We start from the raw sequence: 26,802 nt of genomic DNA, 5'->3' as shown, positions 1-26,802 counted from the left end.
CTGTTATTCTAGCTGGTCGAGGGGAAGCTATTAGTTGAGGTTGAGAGCACGTCCACTGCTTTAATAAACAGCTTCTAATTTAAAGAGTTAAACAAGTTATATACGTGTGTGTATAGACATATGTATATTCTCATTAAACAACTTAATAATAAGTAAACTTAAAAATTCTCCTACACTGTCTCCATCCTGTCCGCCCCCCCCCCACCGGCAGAGGAAAAATTTTTTACCTCCATATATATAGTCTATGTACATTACACACGTTTTTGATTTTTTTTTATTTTATTTATTCATGAGAGAGAGAGAGAGAGAGAGAGAGAGGCTCTGGAGAATCAGGCTCCATGCAGGGAGCGCAATGTGGGACTTGATGTCTCCAGGATCATGACCTGGGCCAAAGCCAGACGCTCAACCGCTGAGCCACCGAGGCATCCCTAGAGATCACTTTTTAACTTGCTTTATTCACCTAAAAATAGGCTTTGAAAAGTGTTGCATGTCAGGACTTAAACACCTGCTTTATTTTAAAAAGTGTTGTATGGGGCGCTTGGGGCGCTCGGTTAAGTGGCTGCCTTAGGCTCATGTCCTGATCCCAGGGCTCCCCCCACTCAGCGGGCAGTCTGCTTCTCCCTCTGCCGCTCCCCCTGCTTGCTTGTGTTGTCTCTCTCAAATAAATAACATCTTTAAAAAAATAAAAAGTGTTGTATAGTTTTCCACGGTGTGGGAATATTCACAATTATTTCACTTTTTCTTTGCTGGTGCACATTCAGACATGCGTGTTTGGACACTGGTGGAAACGCTTAGGAAGAGTAAACGCACTGAGGCAGAGTTCCTGAGTGGAAGGCTAAGCGCATTTAAGGGTTGATAGCTGCCGACTTGCGTGAGGCTGCTGCCTAGGCCTGAGCCACTTCGGGCGCCTATTGCAGTGAAGGGTCCCACACTCTCCCCACAGGGCCAGCCTCTTGTCCCTTGCCGCCCCAGTGGCGACAAGTGTGCATTTCTCCCATAATGAAGTCTGGGGTGCCCATGGGAAGAACGAGACACTGGCCCTGCCTTCCTGGAACCTGCTTTTCTTTTAGTGGCAAAAGGAAGAAACACATTCAAGGCAGTTAGTGGTTCACCAGGGAGGATATTAAACATATTCAATAAGCCATGTTAAGAACACAAATCAGAATGAGGACCCTGCCAAGGGTGCCTCCAGATGGGTCCCTCCTCTTCCTGGTCTGCCCAAAGAAATACTCATTGATTTGGGGGCAGATGTAATGTGGAACCACTAAACTGGTGATTTTTGAAAAGACTTCATCAAACCCCACCACCACCCCAAATTTCTTTTTTGTGCAGTAGAAAAAAGCCAGATTCCAAACTGACCTATTTTTTCCTCCACACTGGGTTGAAAGGACTAGTGAACTGACTTCAGACCCGTGGAGCCAGCTCCCCTGGGAGACACACAGCCTTTCTACTAAAAGGGCTTTTTAACCCACCACGACTCCCTGAGCTCCCAGAGAGACACTGCCTGCTGCCACCCCACTGAATGATCCGTGATACCAAGGCACTCAGGGACCCCACATGAGGCCTCCCCCCAAACCCTGATGAGGATCTATCATCCTCCAAAGACAGACCTGGGGAAACACACCCCAGAATGGGAACTGCCCAAGATCAAACAGGTATTCAGAGCAGGGACAAGAACAGGGCTGCGTACTGTTCCATGGCATCACCTTTCAGGGCTCTGCTAGGGAAATGCGGCTGAGCTGGGGATGCAGGAGGCTGTGTAGACCTGCCGGGTGGGTGGAGAACCCAGAGGCCTACAGTGGATTGTCCCTGCCTGTGTAACCAAGATCCAAGAAGGTGTACATCTTTTCAAGAGAAACACTGGGGACTGTTGAGAGGCAGCCTTCTTGGTGCCCAGTTCAGGGCAACTGAGGCCTGCCCTTGCCCACTGCCCGGAGAGATGGGTGAGGAAGATGCCATCTTTGGTCTCCAGGTCCAGGTTCGAAGGTCGCCTGGCACCATCTCTACCGCCTACCAGATTGCAGGCAGGGCCTGGCAGGTTCCTCCCTTTTCTCTCAAGGCCATCTGCACTACACCCATAGGCCTTCGACGCCTTTTTGCACAGAGGTGCCTGATTGGTGCTGGAAACACGGAGGTCCAGGGCCTCTTGGGGAACCACCGAGGAGCAAGAGCTCAAGCGGTGCTCCTCAGATGTGCAGGCCAGGGCAGGGCCCACCCGGGAAGAAGGCCGTTTGTTTTTCCACTTAGCTCAGAGGACGCAGAGAGAGGGCAGTCTTCTACAGAAAGACAGGAAAGTTTTTTTTTTTTTTTATTTTTTTAACCGCGCGTCCTGAGCCTGTCCTGCTGTTCAAAGTAAGGCCCCAAATTTCCAGCTCTTTCTGGAGTGCTGGCAGCAGGCGAGGGCATGCGGGAACCTGTCCTCGGGACCCCTCCCGCACAGCCGGAGGTGGGGGCTCCATCGGCTTAGGGCCCCATCGCCTCGCGCCCCCCCCCCCCAGCACAGCTCAGCGGCCGGGACGTGGGGAGGCTAACGCACCTGGAGGCCGCTCCGTGCCCACGCCAGAGGGCGCTGCAGACCGGTGCCCGCAGTCTAAGACCGCGCCCGCCCCGCCCGCCCCTCCCGCCGCCCTCCCGGACGGCGCCCCACTATCCTGGGCCAGGGCGGAAGGGGGCCGCGCCTCGGACCCCGCCACCCGGGAGCAGGGGAGCTCAGACGCGGCGCCCGACGACCCGTGGGGACCGCAGCTCGGGAGGCGGGCGAGGCTCTCCCGGCGGGCAGGCTCTCCCCGGCGGGCGGGGCGGGGCGGGGCCAGGGCGCCGGGGGCGGGGCCAGGGCGCCGGGGGCGGGGCGCTCCAAGGGGCCGGGCTGGGTGGCTCAGGGGGCGGGGTCCCGGGGGTGGGGACTGGGCTGGCCCCGAGACCCGGCGAGCTGGGGGTGGGGGGCTAGTTTTTGCAACGGCTAAGGGCCTGTGGGTTTATTATAAGGCGGAGCTCGGCGGGAGCGGTGCGGGCGGGAGGCGAGCGCGGAGGAATCGGGCGGCCGCGAGCGGACTGCAGCCAGCGGGTCCCGCAGCCTCGCCGGAGACAGCCGCGCGCGGGGCATCGCCCGAGGGTGCGGCGGCAGCGACCCGGCGGCCCGACCCCCGCAGCCCCCGCGCTCCCGCCGCCGGCCCGGGCAGCATGAGGCGCGCGGCGCTGTGGCTCTGGCTGTGCGCGCTGGCGCTGCGCCTGCAGCCGGCTCTCCCGGTGAGTGCGGCCCGGGCCGGGCGGGGAGCGGCGGGAGCCGCGGCGGCACGTGGAGGGGGAGGGGAGCGGGGCTCGCCTTCCCGCGCTGGCCGGGCGGGCCCGGGGCGGTGACCGAGAGCCGGGCTCGCGCCCCAGTCGCCGCCGCCGTCGGTGGGCGCCGCGCTGGGGGGGGGGTGCTCGGGCGCCCCGCGGAGAGGAGCCCGCGCCGGGGCCCGCCAGCCTGCGGGGGCGCCGGCTCCCCTCCGGGCACTCGGGGCGCCGCAGCGGCCGGGGCTCCCGCCGGCGGCCCGGGAGGGTGCAGCGACCCCGGCCGCGACGCCCCGCCCGCAGGCTCGGCGAGCCCGAGCGCCCGGCCCGGGTTAGGGCGCGGCGGGGGCGCGTTGGCGGAGGGGCCGGGGGGCGCGGCGGCGGCGGCGGCGGCGGGGGTTCCGGGAAGTTGGCCCCCGGACGCCGGAGCCCCGCGGGAACCCAACTTCGGGGCCGCAGAAGTTGTGCCGCCCGCGGAGGGCGCGCGGTGCCGGCCGGCGTCCGGGCGGGGGGACCCGGGAGGGCCCTTCCCCTCCCGTCCCCTCCCCCCCGGCCGGGCTTTGTGCTGCGGCCGCGCGCGGGGAAGGCGGGTCCGCGGCCCGCCCCGGGGACCGGGGGCAGCGACGGGCAAATGTGGCGGGGGGGGGGGGGGGGCTTTGGGGAGGAGCCCAGCACCCACCGCCGGGGAGGCGCGGGGCCCCGCTTACGGGGGCCGGCAGAGGGCACCCCGAGGGCCCCCGAAAGTGATCTCCGCCCGCCGCCGGCCGCTAGCCCGCCTTCCCAACGGGGGCGCTTTGTTCTCGGCCCCTGTAACCCTTTCCTGGGCGCCGCCCGCCGCGGGCCGGGACCTGGGCGGCCGCCAGGTGTCAGCGCCGGCCCCGGCTGCCCGCGTCCGCCCAGCCCCACAGCCACCCCTGGGACGGGGCGGGCGGCCGGGGCTCGTCCCCTTCCGGACGTGGCGGGCTCTGGCCACCCCATCTGGACCGCGCGGCCAGCCCGGGTCGGGAGGCACGTGGGCGGGGGCCGGGCCCTCCCCCGGGAAAGCGGCGTCTGCGCGAGGCTCGGCGACGCCGGCCCCGCGAGCCGCCCTTGGGCTCTCCCTTCGCTCTCGGGGCGCTCCAGGGTCTGGCTCCGGTGCGGGGCTGCCCAGGCCCCTCTGAGAAGCGCTGCCCCGGGCTTCCAGGCGACGGCTGTGTCTGGGACCGTTTGAAGCCCGAGCAGGGTCCCCGACGCCTCTGGAATTGCTGAGCAGCTGGAGCTGCGGACGGAGGGTGCCCAGCCCGGGGGAGCCATGGGGACAGATAGGATTTCTGAGCGCCCTCTCGGGTGCATTCCTGGCTCTCGGGTCCAGGAAGCTGGCATCTGGCTTCCTCTCTGATTAGGTCGCAGCCTCTGCGAGACTCAGAGTTTGTCTCGAACCGGGGAGGGGAGTGGAGGTGTGTGGCTTACCTCCGTGGCCACCTGGCCCGCCTTCCCTGGCTGCCCCCCCCCTCCAGGCCCAAGAGTGGGCCTCAGCGGAGGCTGCTGAGGTGGGTTCTCCACCTATTTCCAGCCAGAATGGGGAGGAATGCACTTGCTGGTTCTTCTGCCCACCTTGGTTGAAGCTGGCCTTGTGAGCTGGGATCCCAGAGCCCCTGTTCACATGGGGGAGGCAGATGGGCTGTGAGGTTCTGTGTGGACCCGACCCCCCAGAGTTTCCTGTGTACTGGGTAAGGGCACATGCCGCAGTAGGAGGAGGCATTATATCTTGGCCTAGAAACTTTGACACGTTACAGAGGGAGACTCAGGACTGGGAGGCAGTTGAGTCTCAAGAGGGAAAGGATGGAAGGAGGGAGTCTCCTTAGAATGTGGTGGTGGGTGGGCTTCCTGGAGGGGGTGGCTGAGTGGAGCCTGAGAGCACTAAGCTTTGGGGTTAGACCTTGGCTTGGAGCTCAGGTTTTCTTTTTTTACTTTTATAAAGTGTGTTTTCTCTTTCCCAGTCCTGCCTTTTCCCTCCTACTATGGGTGTCCCTGTTGGGTTAAAAGTGGGAATCAAGTGGCATAGAGGACCCCCCCACCCGCCCTTCCTAAAAGAAATGAGGCAATGGGGTTTGCCTAAAATAGGAGGAGGTCTCTAGGCTGCAGAGATTTGGTCCTCTCCCAGGGTTCCACTTTGGTCCCAGTGGGAAGCAGATCAGAACCCCCCTGGGGACCGGTGAGGTAGGGTGTGATCCTGGGCACCTGATTTTGAATGGACAAGGGAAGGCTGTTAGGGCAGGAGGTTGCTTGAAACCACTCCCAAGAGACAAGAACAGGTTTGTCTAAAAAGGGTTCTCTGTGTGTGTGTGTTTGTGGTCTTTTGTTTCTTCCACGCCAGAAAAATTGCTTGTTCTGGAATAGTTATTTGCTGTTTTCCTCTCCTTCCCTTTTCTCTTTCTTGAAAGGCATAAAATCCCTTTTTGCCCTAATTATGGGGGCTAGTAGAGACATTTCCCAAAGGCCTGGCGGAGTGGGGGTGGGTGGGGGGGAGGCGCTAACTGCCTCCTCCTGGGCTCCGAGCCTTCTAGAGGTGATGTCACTCCTGGCTTCAGCTCCACCAGGAGGGTGGAGCTGTTTTAAGTCTCTACCTGTGGCTCATGGTGGGTTCCAATAAAACCTCATTAACTGAGATTGGTGGGGAGAGGGATGAGAAAGGAGAGAGGCCTGGAAAGAATTAGTGAAAAGCTTGAATTTTGTAGTATGTTATAGAGGACTGTTTCCTATTGCAGAGTTTCGGATTCTGAAATCCCTTGGGAGCGAGGTATCCTTGGTATCCAGGTTTTCTTAGTGAGCTAAGAATCCATATTAACCTCAGAAATATTCTTATTTTGGGCAGGTCTCTCTGCAATATTTATTTTCCTTCCTTTATTAACAAAAGAATACTAAGCATAACCTAATCTGGGGATGCTAGGGTCCTCGTTGTTGTCACTGTGTCACATTAGGCATTTAATCTCCCAGGTTGGTTGTGCTTCGAAGAGCACCTTGCTCCCTGTCCCGGGCGCCCCCACGTTGGTACACTCTGCATCCTGCTTTGCTCTTTTCTTCCATCTGGGATCGCAGCCCGAGGTGACAGTTCTGGGCCTAAGTGTAGCAAGCAGCTTTCCTGTTGAGTTCTAATTTGCACTTTTCTCCAGCAGTACTAGGACACGAGTCACCTTCATTAGAATGATCGCTGAGTTTTCAGAGCTGAGTGAGAGTCTCACTTGTGAGTAATGTTCATGATCTGTGGTGCGCACAGTTTCTGCCTCCGTGAACCCCGCTGAGATCTCTGCAGCGTCCTTGATAGTACCTAGAAGTGCCCACAGGCCCTCTCGATGGACAGGTGTGAATGACCTCTGGGAGGAGGCACCCGATGACCCCAGGTTCTGAGTTCCTCCGTCTGGCTTGAGTTGTAAGTGACTTGAGAGTCCCAGGTCGCCTGGGCCTGGCAAGGCTAACTCGCTATAAATCCTGATAGGAAGGCCCCTTGTTCTCTTCCCCATGTTCTATTTGGATTGAAGTGCACCCTTCCGCGTGCGCCCATACTGTTTGGCAGGCCAGAAAGAGCTTTGGATGCAGTAGAGCCCCAGGACCGAGCCTCAACCCTGCCACTAATTTACCATGTAATCTTGGGTGAGTCACTTCACCCCCAAGTCTCGATGTCCTCTGAACAGCGGACATCATACCTGTTCTCCCTGCCTCTTTCTGTCACTGCATATTCATTCCATAAGGAGCACTTTGAAAGGGTTTGGAAACGAAAGTGCCGGAGAGAAAGGGAGCTGTCGAGAGAATTCCTGGTACCTTTACTTGTTGAGCGCCCAATGCTTTTCTCCTATTCTTATTTCATCTTTACCCCAAACCTTTACGATATATGTCGTTGCCCTGCTTTTGTGGATGGGGCCTAGAGAAGTGAGCCCCTCCAAGGGGAGCCCCTGATGCGGGAGAACCAGGATTTGTACGTCTGTGAGGGCACATGGGTGGGACATGGATGGATGGATGGATGGATGGATGGATGGATGGATGGATGGATGGGCTGTCGAGTCTCCCCAGTGAAGCCCTGCACAGGAGGCTGCCTGAACCCTAGGAGGCCCTGTGGGTGTTTGCTGCTGCATTCTAGGGAGCCGTGGGGGTGCATGGGCTGGATGGAGGGGGCACTGGGCTGGGCTGCTGAGCTGGCCTGAACAGTGCCTTTAGGCGAACCCTGAGCATTGGCAATCCTGGGCTTGGGTTGAGTTCACCCAGTGGCTTAGGGACAGGCAAGAGTTACTCCCAGAAGCCGAGGTCAGGAAACAGTGGGACCCAGGAGATGAGGGTGGGATGTGCTCCTGATGCCCGTGCAGGGACCATATGTCCTCGGCTTGGTGCACAGTGGCCTGTTGGGGCAAGTGTCCCCGTGTTTGGATGGTGCCTGCGTGCTTGTCCCCAGGGCAGCAGCCAGTCTGCCCTGAGTTTTATCTTAGGCACTAGGGGAACATTTGTGGGATTAATAGAAACGTTTTTAAGCTTGGGAGGCAGGCACCATGGTACCACCCAAGTGACCAGATATCCAGGACTCCTGGCTCCTGTGCTGGGTTCCCTACTGCCCACCCCCCCCAACACTAGGTCTCCCCGCAGGAGTAGCCCTGAGGAGAATGGGTCGTTAAATGATTTCTAGCCCTGGATCCCTGCTAGTTTTACAGAACAAACAATTTCCTGGTTTCTTCCTTCTTTTCAACAACCAATTTTGGATTTTGGGGTTGAAAGCCCACCCCCCCTTGAGGGCCTGCCTAAGAGTGTCTAGAGAGAAGGAATGGGATTAAGGGAGTCTGTGGAAAGAGGGCTTTTGGCGCCAGGATCCTGCGCCCTGGAACAGATTCAGCACGGTGTCATTTCCCTCAGCTGTTCCAGCAGACGTTGGGCTTCAGACGGGAGTGTGCCTTCTGGAACCTCCCTGTGCGCGGGCTGGGGAGCACCCTGACAGTGCCCACGGAGGGCAGGCATGTGCATGTCCCTTAACACAGGGAGGCACGTGTGAGGCCCCAAAGGCAAGGCCCCACGCCCCTGGTCACCACAGCAGCTGTGCGACTTCCAATCGTTGCACCAGCCCTGGGACGCCAGCTCGGTGTGGATAAAGGCACTGCTCCTGCCTGTCCTCGGGGAGCTACCATTGGTGGCGGAGGGGGCTCTAGAAGGCCCCTTGTATTTCTGGGCCTGAGGCAGGGGCACCTAGTTGGCTTCCCTGTACCGGTGCCCTGGGACCCAGAGGAGTGAGGCGGTGATGGGGGTGCGGGGGTGGGGGGTAGGTGCTGAGGGGAGATGGGCTGAGCTTGCTCTGGAAAGTCCTGCTGCCCATGGTGCTATGCAGGTTTAGGGAGCCAGGGTGTCCAGAGGGGCGCGGGGAGGGAGTGCAGTGGTCAATCTTGGGTTTGGGACCAACCACGGATAGGGAGAGGGGAAGGCTGGTGGCCAGGGCTGCTCCTTGACACGCCTGTCTGCTCGTGATGTTTCCTGCTGATGCATGTGCGTGGAGGCTTCTGGATGCACCCCCTCCTGCCTCTGGGGCTCCTTGAAGGTCTCTCTTCTCCTGGTGTTTGTTTATGGCTTCACGGACTGCCTCCTTGTAGGTACAGGCTGCTGCTTCCCTGGCCTTCAGTGCAGGGAAAACTCTAGTGAGGCCCCTGAGGGGGGGGCAGCCCCACTAGAGGCTGCGTGTGTGTGAGTGTGTGTGTACATACGTGCAGGTGTCGGGGGGTGGACATGCAGCATGGGTTGCAGCTACACCTGAGCTTTGCCTGGGTGGTCCTGACTCTGTTTCCCTGTTGGGCTCTCCTGCTGGTTTGGCTGCAGTCTTGTTTCTGGGGGGAACCTGGTTCCCACCTGTCTGCAGCTTCCTCTTGAGAAGCCAGGGAGTGATCTTCCCCTCTCTCTCCTCTCCTGGTGGACTTTTTCATCTTCAGCTGCAATCGGACGTTCCTCTATCCCTGGTGTTAGAAGTCTTTGGACTGGGTGCCTGGGTGGCTCAGTGGTTGAACGTCTGCCTTTGGCTCAGGTCGTGATCCCATAATCCTGGGATCAAGTCCTGCATTGTGTTCCCCACAGGGAGCCTGCTTTTCCCTCTGCCTATATGTCTCTCTCTCTCTCTCTCTGTGTGTCTCTCATGAATAAATAAATAAAATCTTTAAAAAAAAAAAAGTCTTTGGAAGCTGCTCCTACAGAGAAGGGCAGCCAGGACACCCATCCTTCCTAGTCCCAGCTTAGGCCCTGACTGGCCTGGACAGGTCTTTGGCTCTGTACCTCAGTTCTCCCATCTGCTCAAGCCATCTCCTTTCCCTTTTTCCGCTCTGATGGCCATGTGCTTGCAGAGAGACCTTGTCCTGGGGAGGGTGGAGGTGGCAATAGGGGACTTGGCTGGGGCTTAGGGTCCTCCGCTGTTCTTTTCAGGGAACTTGAGGGGACACTCCCTGGCTGAGGAGTCATTTGTGGGGGTGGAGGGCAGGGCAGGCTGCTTGGAGGAGGTGGACTTAGAGCTCAGTGTGGGAACCAGAGGTGGACAGGGGACCCCGGGCAAGGTCAGACTTGGTGATGTTCTGCACACGCCCAGGCATCCTGGCCATGTGCCCCAGGTCCGTTCATCAGCAGGAACGGAAGTCATGTCGGGCAGGTTGGGGCAGTGGGGCAGGCGGGCATGTTTATCGCTCCACTTGTCAGCTGAGTCATGGTGCCAGGCCCACAGATCCTCCCCTGACACTCACCCAACCAGTCTTGACCATGGGCCCACTGTGTGCCAGGCATGGGGTGGGGAGCAGCCCAGTGGGGCTGACTAAGGCTCTGCTACCTGCCTTCCAGCTCTGGCCCTCCTCTTTGCTGCTGAGTGACTTTGTGCAACAGCCTGTCTTGGCCTCAGTGAGCCCATCTGTGAAATGGGGGGAGGGGGCAAAGAAGCCGAGGTGATCGTCCTGCATTGGGGTGTTCCATGCATCCGGGTGATTCGTGGTGTCCTATTGTGTCACAGGACTGGTGGGCATCTGGGTGGGGCCTATCTCTGTTCCTGCTGGCCCAGGAGAGTTCTTCCTTAACCCCTGAGGGTCATAAGCCCTCCCAGACTTGACCAGATCTAAAGCCTAGAGCCTGGGCGCCTGCCGTGTGCATAGCCCCGTGCAGGTGGGGAGTGGTTCGTCCCTGGTCCAGGGGCGGGTGGAAGAGAGGGTGGCCGTTAACTGGGACCAGACCAGACAGGAGGGTTGGTCTGTGCAGACAGGCCAGGGGAGCAGTGTCTGTAAAGGTCATTCACCGAGAACACCTTCATCCCAGAATCTCGCGGCAGTTTCTGATGAGAAGCTCAGGCCAGAAGGCAGGTCATTTCCTGGCCACGGGGAGTGGCAGGGGTGGTGGTGCCCTGTTGGGGGCAGTGGGGGTGGCCGAGGCGGTCAGGCCTGCTCCGGGACCATTGGTGGGCACCACTGACCTCCAGTGGTGTTACGAGAGCTGTCCTGCCACAGTGACATTGAACCCACAGGCTTTCCCACTTAGGGCTGCCTGGCACTTGCTGTGGCCATGCCAGCCCTTGTTGGGTCCCCTCTGGCCCTGGGTGGGTTGAATGTGGGGCGGTAAGGAGGGAGCTTCTGGAGGACCTGGGCGCATTCGTCCACCCCAGACCTAGCACGTGCCGGGCAGCGGGAGGCCCTGGGGGACCTGAGGACTGCTGGTTCCGTGCCACCCACACCACAGTGGCCGCTGACGCCCGGGGCCTCACCTGCCTGCTCGGGGACCTGACAGTGTCAGGTGCAGAGGCTGCCATGGCTTTCCTCTCCATGGCTTGTCAGCATCCCTGTTCCCCCAGAGACCGTCCGGGGCCTTGGAGTCCCATCTCCGGGGAGTGTCCCTGACAGATGCATGATCAGGTTTGGGCTCGCAGGGCCCCAGGCTGCGGGTGTTTCGGGAGCCTCGGAGACTGTGGCCGGGGCTGACGTCGCTCCACCTTCTCCCAGAGAGAACTGCTGGGCCGCTGTGCTGCCATCTGTGGTGACCACATCTCCTCCAGGGTGCCATGTGGGGACCGCCTGGGCAGGAAGACCTCCAGGCTGGCCAGGGCCTGTGGGCTGGGACAGTGGGCACACCTAGGCAAAGGGGGCTCCTCAGACTCTGCCCCTGCCTCCTCTCCCTGGCCTTTCACAGGCACTGGGCTCGGGGTACCCTGCAGAGGGGGGCCGTGGAGGAGGAGCATGCTTGTAAAGCTTCCCTGGGGTCATCCTGGTTGTAAGGTCCTGGGAAGGCCTTGAGCTCTGGGTCCTGGGAATGGTGTGAGGAGCAGAGAACCTGCGATCTCGGCCACCCTCCCCTCTACCCGCTGCAGAACAGGGCCCTGCTTCCAGACTCCTACTTGGGGGCTGGGCATCCAAGGGACACCCTGGTCCACCTTTCCTCCCAGTGGAACGCCAGCAGCCTGAGCCTGAATGCTTGGGGTAGGTTCCGGGGTCCTGAAGCTGTGGGGCCCGGGACGCCAGGTGGGATCTAGAACTGGCTGGCCAGTCGGCATAGGTGAGTGTCACCAGGGACTGGGGACAGAGCAGCGAGAGGTGTCCTGTGGAGGCTGGGAAGAGCAAGCCGGTGGAGTTCAGATCATCCCCAGGCTCCATCACATCCTCCCCGGGTACCTTGGGCATGTTTCTTTACCTGCCCCCCTAAGTCTCACTTTTCTGTAAAGTGGGCATTTTCTTATGCCTCGGAGGACTTTTGAAAAGACCCTAGGAAGTAATGTATGTGGCATGATTGAGAGCCCTTTGCTTGCCTGGGCTCAAGAGGAATAAGTCTAGGGGAAGTTTGGAGGCAGACTGTGTAGGGAGTCCCCTGGGGAGAGCCCCTGGTGGCAGTGGCAGCGATAGGAGTACAGTCTGACCTGGCCTGGGGGTGCAGTCACTTCATGTGAATGGCCGGCTGGTCTGACTCCGGTGCGCTGATGTCACAGGGTCTGAAAACATGGCCCTGGCCCCTTCTCAGAAAGAGTCTTCACCGGCAGGCCAGACTCTCCTCTCCTTTACCTGAGCCTCGGCCAGGGGCTGGCTCCTGACCCCAAGGAGGTGTGGGCTGGGCCAGGGGGGACAGGGGGAGACGGCCAGACACCAGGCACCTGGGCAGGGGCTCGGGCCAGTTGAGCAGGGCCCTAGCCTGTGGGGGGCAGTGGCTTGCAGGGCTGCAGACTGAAGGTCACCCTGGAGAGGGAGCTCGGCTCTGCTGGACCACCGCCGGGTGCCGGGGAGGCCCCACTTCTATGGTCCTTCCTTCTGCGCTGCCCTGGTGCCACCTCCCGTGGAAATGATGGCCTTTTTCTTCCTGAGGGTGAGAGAGCCACGTGGTCCTCACTGACGGTGGTTAACAGCAGGCCTGCCGATTGCCTGGCCCTTCATTGGTCCCGAGCCCTGGACTAATGATTTGTCCCTTTTGCCTCAATTTCTTTATCTGGAGGATGGCTATGTACTAGCACCTTAGGTTATTGTGAAGATTAATTCAGCTCCAGTGCTTAGATTAGTGCCTGGCACGTGGTGCACAATAAATATTAGCCCTAATAACTATTTTTTTTCCGCAAGGCCTAATTCAGGTATTTCTCAATACCTGAGTATTGAGTATTTTCGAGTAACGCCCAGCCCAGCTTAAAAGCCTTAGGTTCTTACTTCCACCCTTGACTGTCCCTGGGCCCTGGGTGCAGTGTTACGGCCCCTGCCTGTCCCGGGTGACTCCAAGCTCCGAAGACCAAGGCTGTATCCATAGCCTCCCTTCAGTTGCCTTAGCATCTGTGTGCAGATGCTGCTACCGCCTGGAGCTCGGCGCTGGGCACGGGGGGCTCTGGGAGCCTTCCAGCCATCAGGAGGCCCCTGGCGGTGTTAGGTTGACAGTCGAGGGCCTTGAGGCTGCTTTGCCTCTGTTTGAGGTGAGATTCCACCAATAAGCTGGGGCGCAAGCCCAGCCTCTTCAGATCTGGTCTTCATGAAAATTCTGCCTTGGGTTGCTCAGGCCCCAAATTCCCAGTTCCACCCTGCCAGGGTGCCCCCATGGGACTCTTTCGAGGACACTCTGCCCTTCCTGTGTCTTTGGGCTGCCAGCAGTCTGAAGTACAAATCAGTCTGAATTGTACTTTATCCCAGGCCAGCCCGTTCTTCTGCAAGTGGGAGGAGCAGCCATGTATGTCTGTAGCTCAAAGTGGGAACAAAAGCAATTGAGTCTTTCTTGGGTATGGGGCTTGGCTGGCAACCGTATTCTGACACAGGTTAAAAATTTGCTCTTGGCATCTCCCAGCTTCTCTTTTGTAATCCTTTCCCATCTTCCATAGCTCCTACCCACCCACACTGCCCCAGTTCCAGAATGGGCCCCTCCCCCCATGTAGAAGTGCTTTATACTCTAGTGTGAGTGACTAGTACTGGATAGGCTTCCCAGAGGTCGTTTTTTTTTTTTCCTTCCTTTCCCAGAGGTGTTTTAAAGAGGATGCTCTGCACCTGCAGGGACACTGACTGGGTAAATTTGGGTGATGAAGTGCTCCTGTTCTTTACACTCGCAGCTGGAGCCCTGACTAGTTGCAGGTGTGCAGCAAGCTACAAGTTTCTGCGTCTGTGAAACTTGTGACAATACTTTATTTAGACAGAGTAGGGGGGAGGGTGTCTCTAGAAGCCCATGTGCCAGAAGTGTCAGGCCCCCAAGCCTGGTGGAATCTGGAGGTTAATCAGCCAGGGAGGAGTGCAAGGGGGCACCTGTGATGGCTGGGTGGGGAATCGTACCCTGAGCTTCTGGTCTTAGCTGTCTTGTTAGGCCAGCCAGGGCTGGGGAGGGGCAAGCCTCTGGAGGCCTCAGCTACTCCCTTGTCCCCATGGGTTGCCAGTTGCCATCCCAGAGTCGTCTTGATTTGAAATATCTCCATCGTGCTGCCTAGGCCGTAACCCTTGGGAAGCTGAGAGCAATGACACCGAGTCACCCTGGTCAAGTGCCCTTCCCCCCACTTGCCATGGTGGGTCCTCCCCCTGCCGAATGCCGTGTTTGTGGTGTACCCCTCAGGTGGGCTCTGCTGGAGCCGCTGCACCTGGCCAGCCCCTTGGGGGCAGGCCTTGACCTCCCAGCCATGGACTGGAAACTAGGAGTCCCCTTGCTGTCACTCAATGGACAGATGGGGAACTTGAAGCGAGGTCTTTTCCAAGGTCATCCAGTAAGTTGGGCACAGAGCCCAGGCTCTACCCAGGTCTTCCTGGTGTTGGGTTTGGTCACTTTCCCCCTGGCCATCTCTTGTCTGACTCCCAGGGCGGCCCCGGCCACAAAGGCTGGCAGGGCCAGGCCGGCAGCCTTGCTCAGCGCCCAGCCCAGGGCTTTCGCAGGTGGGGAAAGCAGAGGAACTGGTCTTCCAGCTCTGCAGCCCCACACCCAGCGTCAGCTGGGCCCTTCCGAGACAAGTCCCAGCACGTGGGCTGTGAGCGGGCGCCAACTCGGTGGAGGGGTGGGTATGGGGTGCTGGTGGCAGCTCTCCCCTGGCTCAGGCCTTGGGCCTGGCACTGGCTGCCAGGGTCCGTCCTCCCCCAACACAACCTTGTCCTCTCGGGTACTTGAGTTGGGCAGAACGAGCCAGGGCAAAGGGCTCTGTGACCTTGACCTCAGGCGTCCCATCATAAAGCCCAACATTCAGTGCCATGGGAAATGCTGCTGCAAAGGGCTACTTTAAAGCTCAGTGCGGATGCTGCCCTGCACCCTGGCCCTGCCCTGGAATCCCCTAGATGGTGAGTTCTGCGTCCGAGTGGCAGGGTAGGGACAGCTCAGGTGGGTTGTGTGCGTGTTTGCGGGGAAGGCTATATGCCTAGGAGGTCCCCTGCAAGGTGCTCCTGCCAGTAGAAGTGCTGATGGGGGTTGGGGGCCTAGGTGCCCTCATGGCTGCTCAGGGTGAAGGCCAACTAAGCCCCCTGTCACCCTGCTGCTGTTCCCTGGGCCCCTGCCGCCCTGGGCCATGCCCATCATGCCCTCTGCAAGTCCCAGCTTGACTTGGTTCTGGCAGAGAGACACTGAGCTGATAAGTCCCCGTGCCTGTCAGGCTGGAAATGCTGATGCTTCTCTGAGGCACTGGTGGGGCCCCTACCCCCCTGGGAGTCATCTGAAGTGGGGTCCTCAGGGTCTTGAGGCCAAAGCTGGGGAGATCTGTGCCTCTCAGTGCCCTAAGCACGTCTCTCTGAGCTTCTAAGTGAGGAAAGAAGCCTTTGGAGAGAAAGTGATTTATCTGCCGGCACCCTGATATCCTGGGCCAGGAGGGAGCCGGTATCTTCCTGGCCGTGGCCTGTAGTCCTGCCCCTCCCACCTAACCTGGCTGTCTATGGCCAACGCAGCACCCCTATAGCATTCTGGCCCCGTTGACAAGGAGTTGGGGGCACTGCTCCCACGTCCCAGCCTAGCCCGTTAGAGCACTAAGGAGTTGAGGGTCTAGCCAAGCCCCCTCTGTTGTCTAGAGAGAGGCAGAGAGATGCCCAGGTCCCCTGGCAAGGGAACAGTGGAGCTAGGACTGCCCGGGGCCAGCCACCCTGGTCAGGCCCCCCCGCCTCCCCTGGCTCTGGTCCTTTCCGTGAGACTCTTGGTCCGAGATGCTTTGGGTGTGACCTGCCTGGCCTGGCCCCTTAGGTCCATGCATAAGCCTTGTTAGCTAGGGCTAGAGGAGGGGGTACAAATGATGCCCCCGGTGAGGAAAGCAGAGTCACAAACCCCCTGCTTTAGGGCCCCAGGCGTTCGGTGAGCCGCAGGAGTGGGGCTGCGTGTTCTGCAACATTCTTTCCCCTGCCACCCACCCCCCATCTCCCACCCCATTTCCCTGGACAGGCAGGTGTCCCTGAAAGGCTGCAGTGAGGCTCTGCAGCCCCTGCTCTCCTCCCTGGTCTGCCCCCTCCCGGGGGTCCCACCCCTCTTGCCAGGTCAGTGCCTCAGGCCTAAGATAGGAGATACCACGGGGTCCTGCAGCCCTGGGCCGGCAGGGCGGGCTGGACGCAGCCTGGGCTTTGTCCGCTGCTGCGTGTGCTGCTAGCAGTGGGAGGGCCCGTGCCTCTGCAAGTTCAGGATTTCCTTAGCTCCGCTTAGCTTTTTTGCAGACGAGGCAGTCACTTGGTGTACTGTGTGTGGAGAGCGGATGGATCAGAAAGGTAGAGAATGTTCCAGAGCCATCTTGGGTCCCTTCGTCCCCAGGGCTTGTTTACGGGGGTCTGTTGCTATTTGGTGCCGCCTCTTTGAGCACAACCTGAGTGAGCGTCTTGGGACCTTTGTAGGGTTGGCCTCCCCCAGAGCCCAGGTCCTGGGCAACTCCAGGCTAGATGTTTTCCTGTCTAGGTTACTGTTCCCCACGTAGAGTCTGCATACCACCACAGGAGAGCGGGGACTCTGTTCAACACCAGAGCCCTGGGCCTTTGTCCCAGACCCACTGAGTCAGCCTCGGGGATGGAGCTCAGAAGACTTCACCTCTGATCGTCTCCTGGTGATGCTCAGGGACGCTGAGGAAGAGAGCCCCTGGCCTGGACAAAGGCAGTGGTTTGCATGTCACTTTGGGTCAGTTTGGCATCTTAAGACATAGGTGGGGGTATACGCTAGGGTTCTGTAGCGGAGGCCTCGGGCCTTAGGCATTATGAACTCTGGGGGGATGTGTTGGGGCGGAGGCAGGGGGCTCGTTTTCCTTAGTTCCAGAGATCTGACCAAGAAACTGAGGGGGGTAAGGATTTCTTTAAAAAGAAAATTGTGACTCTCTTAACCCTCCTGAGCATGCCTGCAGCCTCGTGGGACCTCAGTGGGTGGGAGCGATAGGAGAAGCGGGTTCCCTCAGGTCAACAGCCCCAAAGCTGGCACCAAGGCTGGCTGCTTAGGAAAGGCCATGGCCAGCCTCTTTATCTTTGGCTTCCCTGGACACTAGTAGGGCTTGTGGACTCAGTGACTTGGCTCAGCTGCCCGGGCTTTGTCGCCCCACTGGGACAAATACAGCCAACAGATACCTGAACCTCCTTTCCTGCTGGATGAGTGAGCCTGCCTCGCTCTGAGGTCCCCAGCATGGTTAAGGTTGGTGACTTGGGGCCAAGCATTGTCTTACTCTCTCTAGGTCTGCCTGGAGGCTTCAGGGCCCAGCCCCAGGGTCCCCAGAGGGTGACCCTCTGTGCCCCAGTCTCCCTTTGGGAAGCCCAAGGTGGGGCTCCTGGCTGTGTGCCCTGGGAGTTTGCCAGGACCGGGACCAGACCATGTCTTTTCTCTCCAAAGCCCCTGGATGGTGATCCTTTTGATGTTAAGGACCCAGTTTAACACCCGTCCGTAACCCCTTCCCCGATACTGTACTTGGAGCAGCGTGTGGTTGAAAGAGCAGCACCATCCAGTGAACTCAGTATTGCTTCCCGGAGGACTCGTGCTTCATCCATCACATAGGTCAGGCAGCAGGGGGCACATGGTTAGTGATTCAGGGTGTGGGGTAGAGACCACAGGTCTTTGGATGTGTTGGCTGCCATTGATGGGGTGGCGGGAGTCCAGGGAGCAGGTGGACAGGCGCCTCTTCCGTTCGTCCAGAGTTAGAAGCCCCGGGTCCACCGTCTGCACTTGAACCCCTCCGAGATGTCCACTCGTGGACAAAGGGTGGGACCTGTGACCCAGCCATGGAGCCCTTGTCCTCTAGGTGCCTCGGAGGGATGCTTCCACACGGCTCCAGGCCCCTGGGGTGGCCAGGGCAAGGGGGCTGCTCAGATGGATGTTGCCAAGGACAGAGGCCCTCTCTCTGGCCAGGGAGGGCTGAGCTTGAGGCTCTGCCTTCTTGAAGCTCCTCTGCCCACAGACTCCTGATCTGTTCCTGGGAATGGCTGGTGGCAGCTCGATGCAGACTTCCAGCCCCTGGTGGCTCAGAAACGATGTGGGCTGGCACCCTGATCCCCTTGGCTGCTGGGGTAGGGCTCAGGTATTCTTACCTGTGATACTCTCATCCCGTAGGCCCCCTCATCCCTTATGGCTGGGCTGACCAGACTGGCCTCTTGGGATCTGTGCTACGGAAGCGAGCACAGACAGGCATCTTAAAGTAGATGGGCCAGCCACGGGGTCTTCTGGGGCCGGAGAGGGAGAGAGCCGGGCAGGTGAGGAGAGCACGTGCGGCCACAGCTCGGTGGCCTTGGGCAAGTCCCTCATCTTGTCTGTTTTCAGTTCCTCATCTGTGGGAGTTGCTAATCTCGGGCCTGCCTGCCCCAAAGGGTAAAGGTGGAAAGGTCTAGAAAGTGTTTCCAGGGCCCAAGAAGGCCTCAGTTTCTCATACGCTCTTTCCTGCTCCCCTGGAGCCCTGACCTGGGTCCCCTTTCCAGCCCTTCCGCAGTTCGGGTGTGGCCACAGACCAGGGTGGCAGAGATGGAGATGGGCCAAGTTCCTCTCATACTCCGGGTCCCCCAGCCTCCCTGTGTCTGCCCCATGACCCCCGCCCTCCACTAGAGCCAGACCTGGCCAGTGGGCTTCTAAGGGTCTGTGCTGTGGGTGTGGAGGGAGCAGATTGGCCCTTACTTTGAGCAAACAGAACGTGTGAACGTTTAGGTCTTACTACAAGGGTTTCGGTTTGTTCAATGAGAAGTAGATCTTTCTAGGACTCGCACAGGCTAAGGAGCCCCATTAAAGGTGTGAGCTGGCCTGCCTTTACCTTCCCAGGCTGCTTGAGGTGGGTTCCAAGCTGGGCCAACCTGTCCCCAAGCAGCCCCAGGGGCTGTGGCCACATGGTGTTGCAGGGACCCCCGGCGGAGGCAGCGCTGCAGGAGGTCTCGGGCAGCTGGCCACAGGCCCTTAGCATAGCTGCCTAAGTGAAACTGGAAGTCTCACCCAAAATGCCAGAGTCAGCGGGCACCGAGTGATCCAAGTTCAGACCGAGCAGTTTCTGCTGATTCCTCCCCAGGGACCTGAGGTCCTCAACCAAGGTTCAAGCTGGAGGGGAGCAGGAGGTCACTGCAGCCCTTCCCCTGGTGGAGACCCAGCCCCGAGAGGGGAGGGGCTGCCCTGAGGCCAGGGAGCTGGTTTCAGCAGAGAAAGCATTTGCTCAAGAGCTTGTTGTGTAAACAAGATCGCACAGGGATAAGCTGAGCCCAGTTGATGGAACAAATTGTTTTTAGGGACTGGGCAGATCCACAGTCTTATCTGGTGGCGAAAAGAGGCCCCGTTCTTGGGAAACTGCTAACCTGTTGGGGCTTCTCCGTGTAGGTGAGAGGCTGGGCCTCCCTGGCGTCTGCCTCCAAGGTTGACAGGGTCCCGCTGCACTGGGTTATCCGCAGGCCTCCTCGCCTCACCTGTGGGGTACGGCCTGGACCCCAGACTCTGGCTTCTGCTGGGGGATTTGGCTCTCGTTGCTCCGCGGCTGAGGCTGCTCTGGCTTGATCATGCTCCTCGTTGAGCATCCTCTCCGGGACGCAGTCGGTGCACTGGGAGAGCTGCTCTGCTCATCCTCTGGGGCCTCCTTGGGAGTCGTGATGGCAGGTGGAAGCACTGGAGGGGTGGGGGTCCCCTGAACACTTGCTTCCCCTGCCCCCAGGCAAGGTGCCTGGTGGGAATCCGTCTGCTGGGGCCTGGCATGCATGTTGGGGTGGGGTACCCACTCTCTGCCTGGTGAGCAGTATTCTTTGCTACTGAAGGGTACGGGCTTAGGGGAGGCGAGTGCAGCTTCGAAGCTCCGTGGAGACGGGACAGGTGTCGGCAGCACCACCTGGGGCCAGTGCAGGCAGGATGTGGCCTGAGGTGCAGGTGGAGGGCCCAGACTACGGGAGTTCGGGAGTTCGTTCAGATGGGCCATGAGAGCTCAGACAGGCCTTTCTGGGGCCAGAACCGTTTTCTTGGGGGTGAGGGGAGAGGTATTTGGGTTTTGTACTTTCAGAGGAAGCTCAGTGGTATTTCTAGCCTGGTGGTTTCTACACGTGTCTGAAGCCTCCCTCTGACCTGAGCCCCTGGCCGCCAAGCCTCCACCTGGTCCAGCGCTGCCCCAGGCAGCCTCAGGAGGCCAAAGGTCCTGCTTGTCCCTCCCTGCTCTGCTCCATTCAAGAGTGAAGCTCTGTGGCCTGTGGCCAGGACCCGGCGAGGCCTCTCGGCCGGAGGAGGCCTGCTGCCTGGGCCAGAGCCTGCCTCTGACAAGTCTATGCAGAGCCTCCTGTCACCTGGCCCCGTCCTGCCGCTCTTCTGAAACCCTACCGCCTCCATCCCATCTCTTCCGCAGGCACCAGAATCCTCTTATCCATGCTGAGCGGCTCTCGCTCCCCAGGTTAGAGCAGTGGCTGCCATAGGTCGGGGGCCTTCTGCAGGCCAAGGCTCTGTTAGGTTCTTCATGTGCATGACCTCACTGAATTTCTGCAATTATCCTGGAATGTAGGTATTACTACCGCCCCCATTTTACAGATGGAGAGACTATAAAATGAGGCTATAAGAGATTTACTCGGCTAGTGTGGCTGAGGTTAGGGGCTCTCTAAACCCGTGTGCTCTGAATTATGCTGCTCTGCCTCTTTATTCAGTTTTTGTTCTGGCTGAGACAGCTGTTTGCACACAGGTCCCTACCAGGCCAGCAGCCCATTAATCGGTGCCTCCTGAGTGCAGGACCCCTTCTAGATCAGTGTCATCTGTCCCCAGCCTAAAGGGCACCCTGTCCTTCCTTCCCCAAGGGGGTCTGGACCCAGTCCTTCCCATGGATGAGAAAACAGGCCAGGTGCAGGAAGACGCAGTGTGGCCAGGCCTGGGGCTGTCTTCTGCGGGCAGCCCTGCCTCAGCACAGCTCCTCCTGTGACCATCCCTGACCTCTCCCCCGGGAGGCTCTCGATGTCCATACCCTGATGCCCAGCATGCTTGGACAATGCCGCTCTGGAGTCAGGTTACTGGGGGATTATTTCTGGAGCTCTAAAAAATCCCAGTATTGGACCCTGATGGCCCCAAGACCTGATTTCAGTGTCGGGTGAGCTCACAGGTCCCACTGGGGCTGCGGCCTCTGTTCCCAGTAATGGCATCTTCTGCTGCTGTTCTAGGAGGTCTGGGGCTCCCTTACCAGACTGTGCTTCTTGGGGCAAGAACCCTGCCCCTTCTCATGTGTTTTTGCACCCCCAGCACAGGGCTGTGTCGTCGTATCATTCAGGGGTTTGTGGGGGATCAGAGGGCTGCCCCGAGCTGAGGGTCCTAGAGCCAAACACACAGGTGTCTTTCCTGTGCTGTGCTGTGTGTGTGTGTGTGTGTGTGTGTGTGTGTGTGTGTGTGTGTGGAGGGGGGCGGCTCACCCAGCTGTCTAGGACAGGGACCTCAGAGTAGCAGGGCCTCAGCCAAGCCTCCACTCATACCCTTTTCTGATCCTTTTCTAGCAAATTGTGGCCACAAATGTGCCCCCCGAAGACCAAGATGGCTCTGGGGATGACTCTGACAACTTTTCTGGCTCCGGTGCAGGTGAGTGGACGTGACGGCAGTGGGCCGTGAGCTGGAGGTAGCAGGCAGGCAGCCCCCTGGCTGGGCCTGGAGGGTGATGCTAGGGAAGAGAGTGGGGTCCACGCTGCAAGGAGAAGGCATGTATGGGCTGGAGGAGTGAATGCTGGGGTTCCAGGAGGCCCTGGGGGCCTTGTTGGGGAGACTTGGGCTCTTATTCTCCTAACTCCCTGGGCAATCTTTGAAAAGGTGGACTTCTCTGGGCTTCTATTTCTTCATCTGTAAAATGGGAATGTATCTTGACTTTGTAAGACTTTTGGGAGATATAAAGTAACACAGCCTAGTGGGGTGTAGATCTTCCGTGATGCTCCCTCATCTCGCCCTCTTTCCCCTTTCCCTGGGGGAGTGAAGTCCTTGAGCCAGGGGTGATCAGAGAGGCCTCCCAGGGATGGGGATCTTCAGCAGGATTTTGGAAGAGGGCTGAGTGGGCAGAGTGGCCAAGGTAGGGGCCTGGGAGCTGGAAGGTGGGGCACAGGCCTCTGTTCTTGGGGGGCTGGGCCTTTCTGGGGAGAGGGCAGGTGGATAGGGAGGAGGCCAGAGAGGTGTGTGTGCCAGGGACTGGGCATTCAGGCTCCCCACCCAGGGAGTGGGCTCCAGCAGCCACAGGAAAGGTTCCTTCCCTGATGGCCTAGATGTGTCCTGGCACCAGGGACCACGCTGTCCCCAGGCACGTGCTGGAGAAAGAGCAGCTCTAATTTCCAAAGCTGAGTTTAGCCTCAGCTGGTTCTACCCTGGGGAACCAGCTGCTCACGAGAGGGTTTGTTCTGCTGGTCGGAGTGCGGGCCCGTGTCCCTTCCGTCCTGCCCGGGTGAGCTCGGCTGCCCCAGATGTTCTGGGCCTTCCCCGCTCCAACGAGCTCTGCTTCTGGGCCTCCAGGTGCTCTGCAGGACATCACCTTGTCACAGCAGACCCCGTCCACCTGGAAGGACTTGGCACTTCTGACGGCCACGCCCACAGCTCAGGAGCCCACCGGCGCGGATGACATCGACAGCTCCACGTCCATCCTGCTGACCAGAGAGGGCCCCAAGGGGGGAGAGGCCGTGCTCGTGGCAGAGGCGGAGCCCGGCTTCACCGACCGGGAGAAGGAGACTGCCCACCCCTCCAGCGAGACCACGCCGCACCCCACCACTCACAGGGCTTCGACCGCCAGAGCCACCACGGCCCAGGGCCCTGCCACCTTCCATCCCCACAGGGACGCGCAGCCTGACCACCATCAGATCTCGGTTCTTGCAGAACCCAGCCAGCTCGACCCTCACACCCCGAGAGTGGAGGACGGAGGTCCCTCTGCCACCGAGAGGGCCGCCGAGGACGGAGTCTCCACTCAGCTCCCAGCGGGAGAGGGCTCCGGGGAGCAGGTGAGTGCCCGCTGTGGTCCCCTGTGTCTCCTGGGCCGGGGGTGGCTGCTGCTACCTGGTGGAGCACAGTGCGGGGGGCTGAGGGGCGCTGGCTGGCTCATCTGGCACACCCAACAGCCTGTGTCCCATAAGCATGTCCTGTTCCCCACCGTGAGGAAGGATCACAAGGTCCCACCTTCCCTGCGTCTAGGGCCAAGCCCAGGGCGGGCCAGGCTAGACCTGAGAGCAGAGCAGAGCAGTCCTTCCCACACTGAAGCGAGCGACTGTAAAGGCTCTACCGGGTCTTTGTGTCTTCTAATCGTGGCGATCTTACACTTAACATGAACACGAGCCTATTTATTTTCATATAAATACCTGTTGCTTTGTATGACTCGGTGTGACGTCACTGCCACAGTCCAGCCAGGGTCTGGGGTGATACGATGAGAGGTGCCTGACTTTGGGGTTCAGGAGGTCTGGGTTCGGTGTGTCTGAGCCGGTGGCTGCAGTGACCAGGGAAGCCCGAGCTGCTTCTGGGTTCGGAAATAAAACTGGATGTGGATGCCGCCGCCGGCAGTGGCCCACCCTGGCCTGAGACTGTCCCTTGCCTCCGGTAGGACTTCACCTTTGACGTATCTGGGGAAAACACGGCCGGGACAGCTGTGGACCCTGACCAGCGGAATCAACCCCCAGTGGACCGTGGGGCCACGGGGGCCTCACAGGGCCTCCTGGACAGGAAGGAAGTGCTGGGAGGTGAGTTTCTTTCAGGTGGTGGTGGGGGGGGGTCTGACCGCGGCCACCTGGAGGGCTGCCTGGTGTTGGGGGGCTGGCTGTTTACCGGGAGGAGCACCGAGCTGAGCTGGCCTCCCTGCCTCCCACAGGGGTCATCGCTGGAGGCCTCGTGGGGCTCATCTTCGCCGTGTGCCTGGTGGGCTTCATGCTGTACCGGATGAAGAAGAAGGACGAGGGCAGCTACTCCTTGGAGGAGCCCAAACAAGCCAACGGCGGAGCCTACCAGAAGCCCAGCAAGCAGGAGGAGTTCTATGCCTGATGGGGACTGGGCTCCTCCTCCCCCTGCCACTTGCTAGGCCCCCACTTGCCTCTTCCATGAAGAACTGCAGGCCCTGCCACCATGCCGCCTCCCCAGCTCCCTGCCCACGGACTTCCGGGGCACGCTGGGGGCTCTCGACTCTGCTTCTCTGACTTCTGCCTGGAGACTTGGGCGCAGGGGCTTTCTCGCGCGTGACCTTTCCACCACAGCCAGCACCTGGCATCTCCTCATTCTGACTCAGTTTCTCCTACCTGGAGCAGCCCAGCCCCTCCCCGACCCAACTCTGGAGAGAAAGGGGACTCCGCTGCTTCACCCCTGGATGGGCCTGCTGGCTGAGGGCTGGCACATCTGTAGCACTTGCTGGTGGAGACCAAGGGTCTGGGGCATTTCTACCCCCCGCCCCCCGTCCCCCTCCCCCCCGAGTGGCGGGGAGAGGAGTGCAGAGCTCCACCAGATTCACATTGTTTTGTGGGGAGGTCTCATTTAGATATCAACTTGTTTTTGCACATGTTTCCTCTAGTTTCTTTGTTCATAGCCCAGTAGACTTTGTTACTTCTGCGGTAAGTTAAGTAAGTTGATTCAATTACTCCCATCTTGCTTCCCTAATCTACGGCGAGGAGACAAGCATCCAGGGTTAAGACTTTTTTTTTTTTTTTTAAACTAGGAGAACCAAATCTGGAAGCCAACATATAGGCCTATGTTGTGTGTTGTCTCTGATTTTGTCACTCACGTGTGCAACAGGGTATGGAATGTGTGTCTGTGGCTGGGCGGTGGGCTGGCTGGTCCTGGCTGCCGTGGGCAGTTGCCTCAGGAGCGGTCAGGCCTATGCCCATGGACTCGGGGCCACTGCCATGGCTCAGGCCGCTGTCATATGGGGGAGCTGCGTGAGAATGGAATCCTGGCACCTCTGGCTGGGGACCGAGGAGAGAGAGGACCGTCGGGTGGGAGAGGTGGCAGTGGGCCCAGAGAACCTCCTACGGACCCAGCCCTCCCTTTGGTCCCCCAGAGAAAAAGTCTCTGGGGGACACTTTTCCTCCAGAAGGCGACGAGAGGGGTCTGGGCACACCTGGCACGGAGCTGATCCACAGAGGACCAGGTTCACCTTTGATTAGCTCCTGTGGCCCTGCCCTGGGCTGGAATCAGGAATGTTCCAAAGAGTGATAGTCTTTTGCTTTTGGCAAAACTCTACTTAATCCAATGGGTTTTTCCCTGTACAGTAGATTTTCCAAATGTAATAAACTTTAATATAAAGTAGTCATGTGAACTCTACTGCCTTTGCTTCTTCTCTCTGTGCTGGTCGTGTGGACGTGACCAGCCTGCTCTCTAAACACAAACGATATTGGGAAACTTGGCTAAAAACTCTGTGCCTTTATCTTTCCCATGGGGAGGGATTCTGGGGCCAGAGTCCCTCTGGTTTGTTTGCTCTTTGTTTTTTGTCTTTGCTGAAATTCTTCTGGAGGTCAGTAGGTCCAACCAAGGTTATATAATGCCTGGTAGAGATTTCTGTGTTGTCAGGCTTGAAGCACCGTCTCCGAAATGGCTTGAGAAGCTGTGATGGCTCCAGCCCAGCTTCACCGGAGGCCGCCGGCCCCACGGAGGCCCGGAGCCAAGGCCTGCCTCTCAGACACCTCGGACGGACCTCCTCTCACACCTTTGCGAGGACCCGAGGCCCCCAGCCCGGTCCTCCTGGGACCTCTTGTACTTGCCTATTTAATTTGACAACGTTCCAGCTGCTCTGTTGGCTGCTCCAAGAGGGGGGCCGTCTGTGACTCAGAGAGATGCACCGCCAAGCAAAGGGAACCTGTGCTCTGTGTTCAATACTAGGACTTTCTGCCCGGAGTGTGTGACTGGACACGACTTGGGGGTGGGGTGGGGGGTGGGGAGGGGGTCCGTGACTGCTCATCTCTGCTCATCCCTGGGGTGGCGCCGAGCCTGTGGCTGGGCCCATTCGTGTAACTGTAATAAACAGTACTTGTCATTTGGGCTGTGGTGGTGGTGGAGTCTCTTCTTCGCCTGGCCGTGTCCTTCCTTGTCCTCTTGGAGGGAGCCTGGCCCTGGGGTGTGCTCCCGCTCTGCCCTCTGTCTGGCCTTTGTCATCTCACCTCCTCTCAGGGCTCCCTCTTACCGTCTCCTCCCCAGCCTGTCCTTCTTGCTCCCCTTCTAGATAATTTCCTACCTTGACACAAGGGCTCCCTATAGACGCAGAGTTAGCTGACCACTCTCTGCACTCCTTGTCCTGCAATTCTGGAAAGCTCACCAGTGAACGGTCTCAAATGCCCAAAGCCTAAGAATGTCTACACATTAAGGAAAAACTAGAGTGAAAATCTTGGAGGTTGAGAAAGTGCAATGTGCTGTGGGAGTCCCAGGGTTCTAAGGGCGTCTGGCTGCCCTCCCCTTGCTTAGAGTCTCAACCAGGCTGGGGGTGGCCACCAAGTCCCTCAGCTGCCCCTCCCTGGCGGGTCTCCCTGCCTGAGACTCTTGGCATCAGACCCTCTGGGGCTGGGTTGGACCCCAGATGTGTCCTGGGAGCACAGGTAGGAGGGGACCATTCCTTCTAGGGCCCTGCACCCATGGGTGGGGGACGTGGGGGCAGGGAGAGCATGCTCCGGGCTGCTTCGCAGCGTGAACTGTGCTTTCCCCAACACACTGCCTGACGCGTTTGGAGGCTGAGACAGAGTCCTTAGTTCGTTCATTTATATGACACTGAAAAGCCCAAATGCCTATTCTCTG

At 59.2% G+C, this 26,802-nt stretch overlaps 1 protein-coding gene across 2 annotated transcripts; it reads left to right on the top strand.

Moving 5' to 3' along the window:
* Window positions 1-2,921: 2,921 nt before the first annotated feature.
* On the top strand, window positions 2,922-25,326 carry SDC1 (syndecan 1). 2 transcript variants are annotated; one of them, XM_055327042.1, is made up of 5 exons: window positions 2,922-3,246; window positions 21,573-21,654; window positions 22,567-23,045; window positions 23,639-23,774; window positions 23,903-25,326. In XM_055327042.1, the coding sequence occupies exons 1-5, from the start codon at window positions 3,181-3,183 to the stop codon at window positions 24,070-24,072; spliced, it is 933 nt and encodes a 310-aa protein (XP_055183017.1). In that variant the 5' UTR covers window positions 2,922-3,180; the 3' UTR covers window positions 24,073-25,326. The 2 variants fall into 2 exon arrangements, with proteins under 2 accessions (XP_055183017.1, XP_055183018.1); XM_055327043.1 differs by lacking the exon at window positions 2,922-3,246 and adding an exon at window positions 4,861-4,982.
* Window positions 25,327-26,802: the final 1,476 nt, after the last annotated feature.

The sequence above is a fragment of the Nyctereutes procyonoides genome, unplaced genomic scaffold, assembly GCF_905146905.1.
Source record: "Nyctereutes procyonoides isolate TBG_1078 unplaced genomic scaffold, NYPRO_anot_genome, whole genome shotgun sequence".
NCBI lineage: Eukaryota > Metazoa > Chordata > Mammalia > Carnivora > Canidae > Nyctereutes > Nyctereutes procyonoides.
This window is presented reverse-complemented; position numbering and strand designations above follow the sequence as displayed.

Bases quoted from the DNA above. Each gene is read 5' to 3' on its own strand.
- SDC1 (XM_055327042.1), top strand. From the start codon at position 3,181: ATGAGGCGCGCGGCGCTGTGGCTCTGGCTGTGCGCGCTGGCGCTGCGC. The intron at 21,655-22,566 runs GTGAGTGGACGT...CTGGGCCTCCAG, and splicing joins CTTTTCTGGCTCCGGTGCAG to GTGCTCTGCAGGACATCACC. The intron at 23,046-23,638 runs GTGAGTGCCCGC...TGCCTCCGGTAG, and splicing joins GAGAGGGCTCCGGGGAGCAG to GACTTCACCTTTGACGTATC.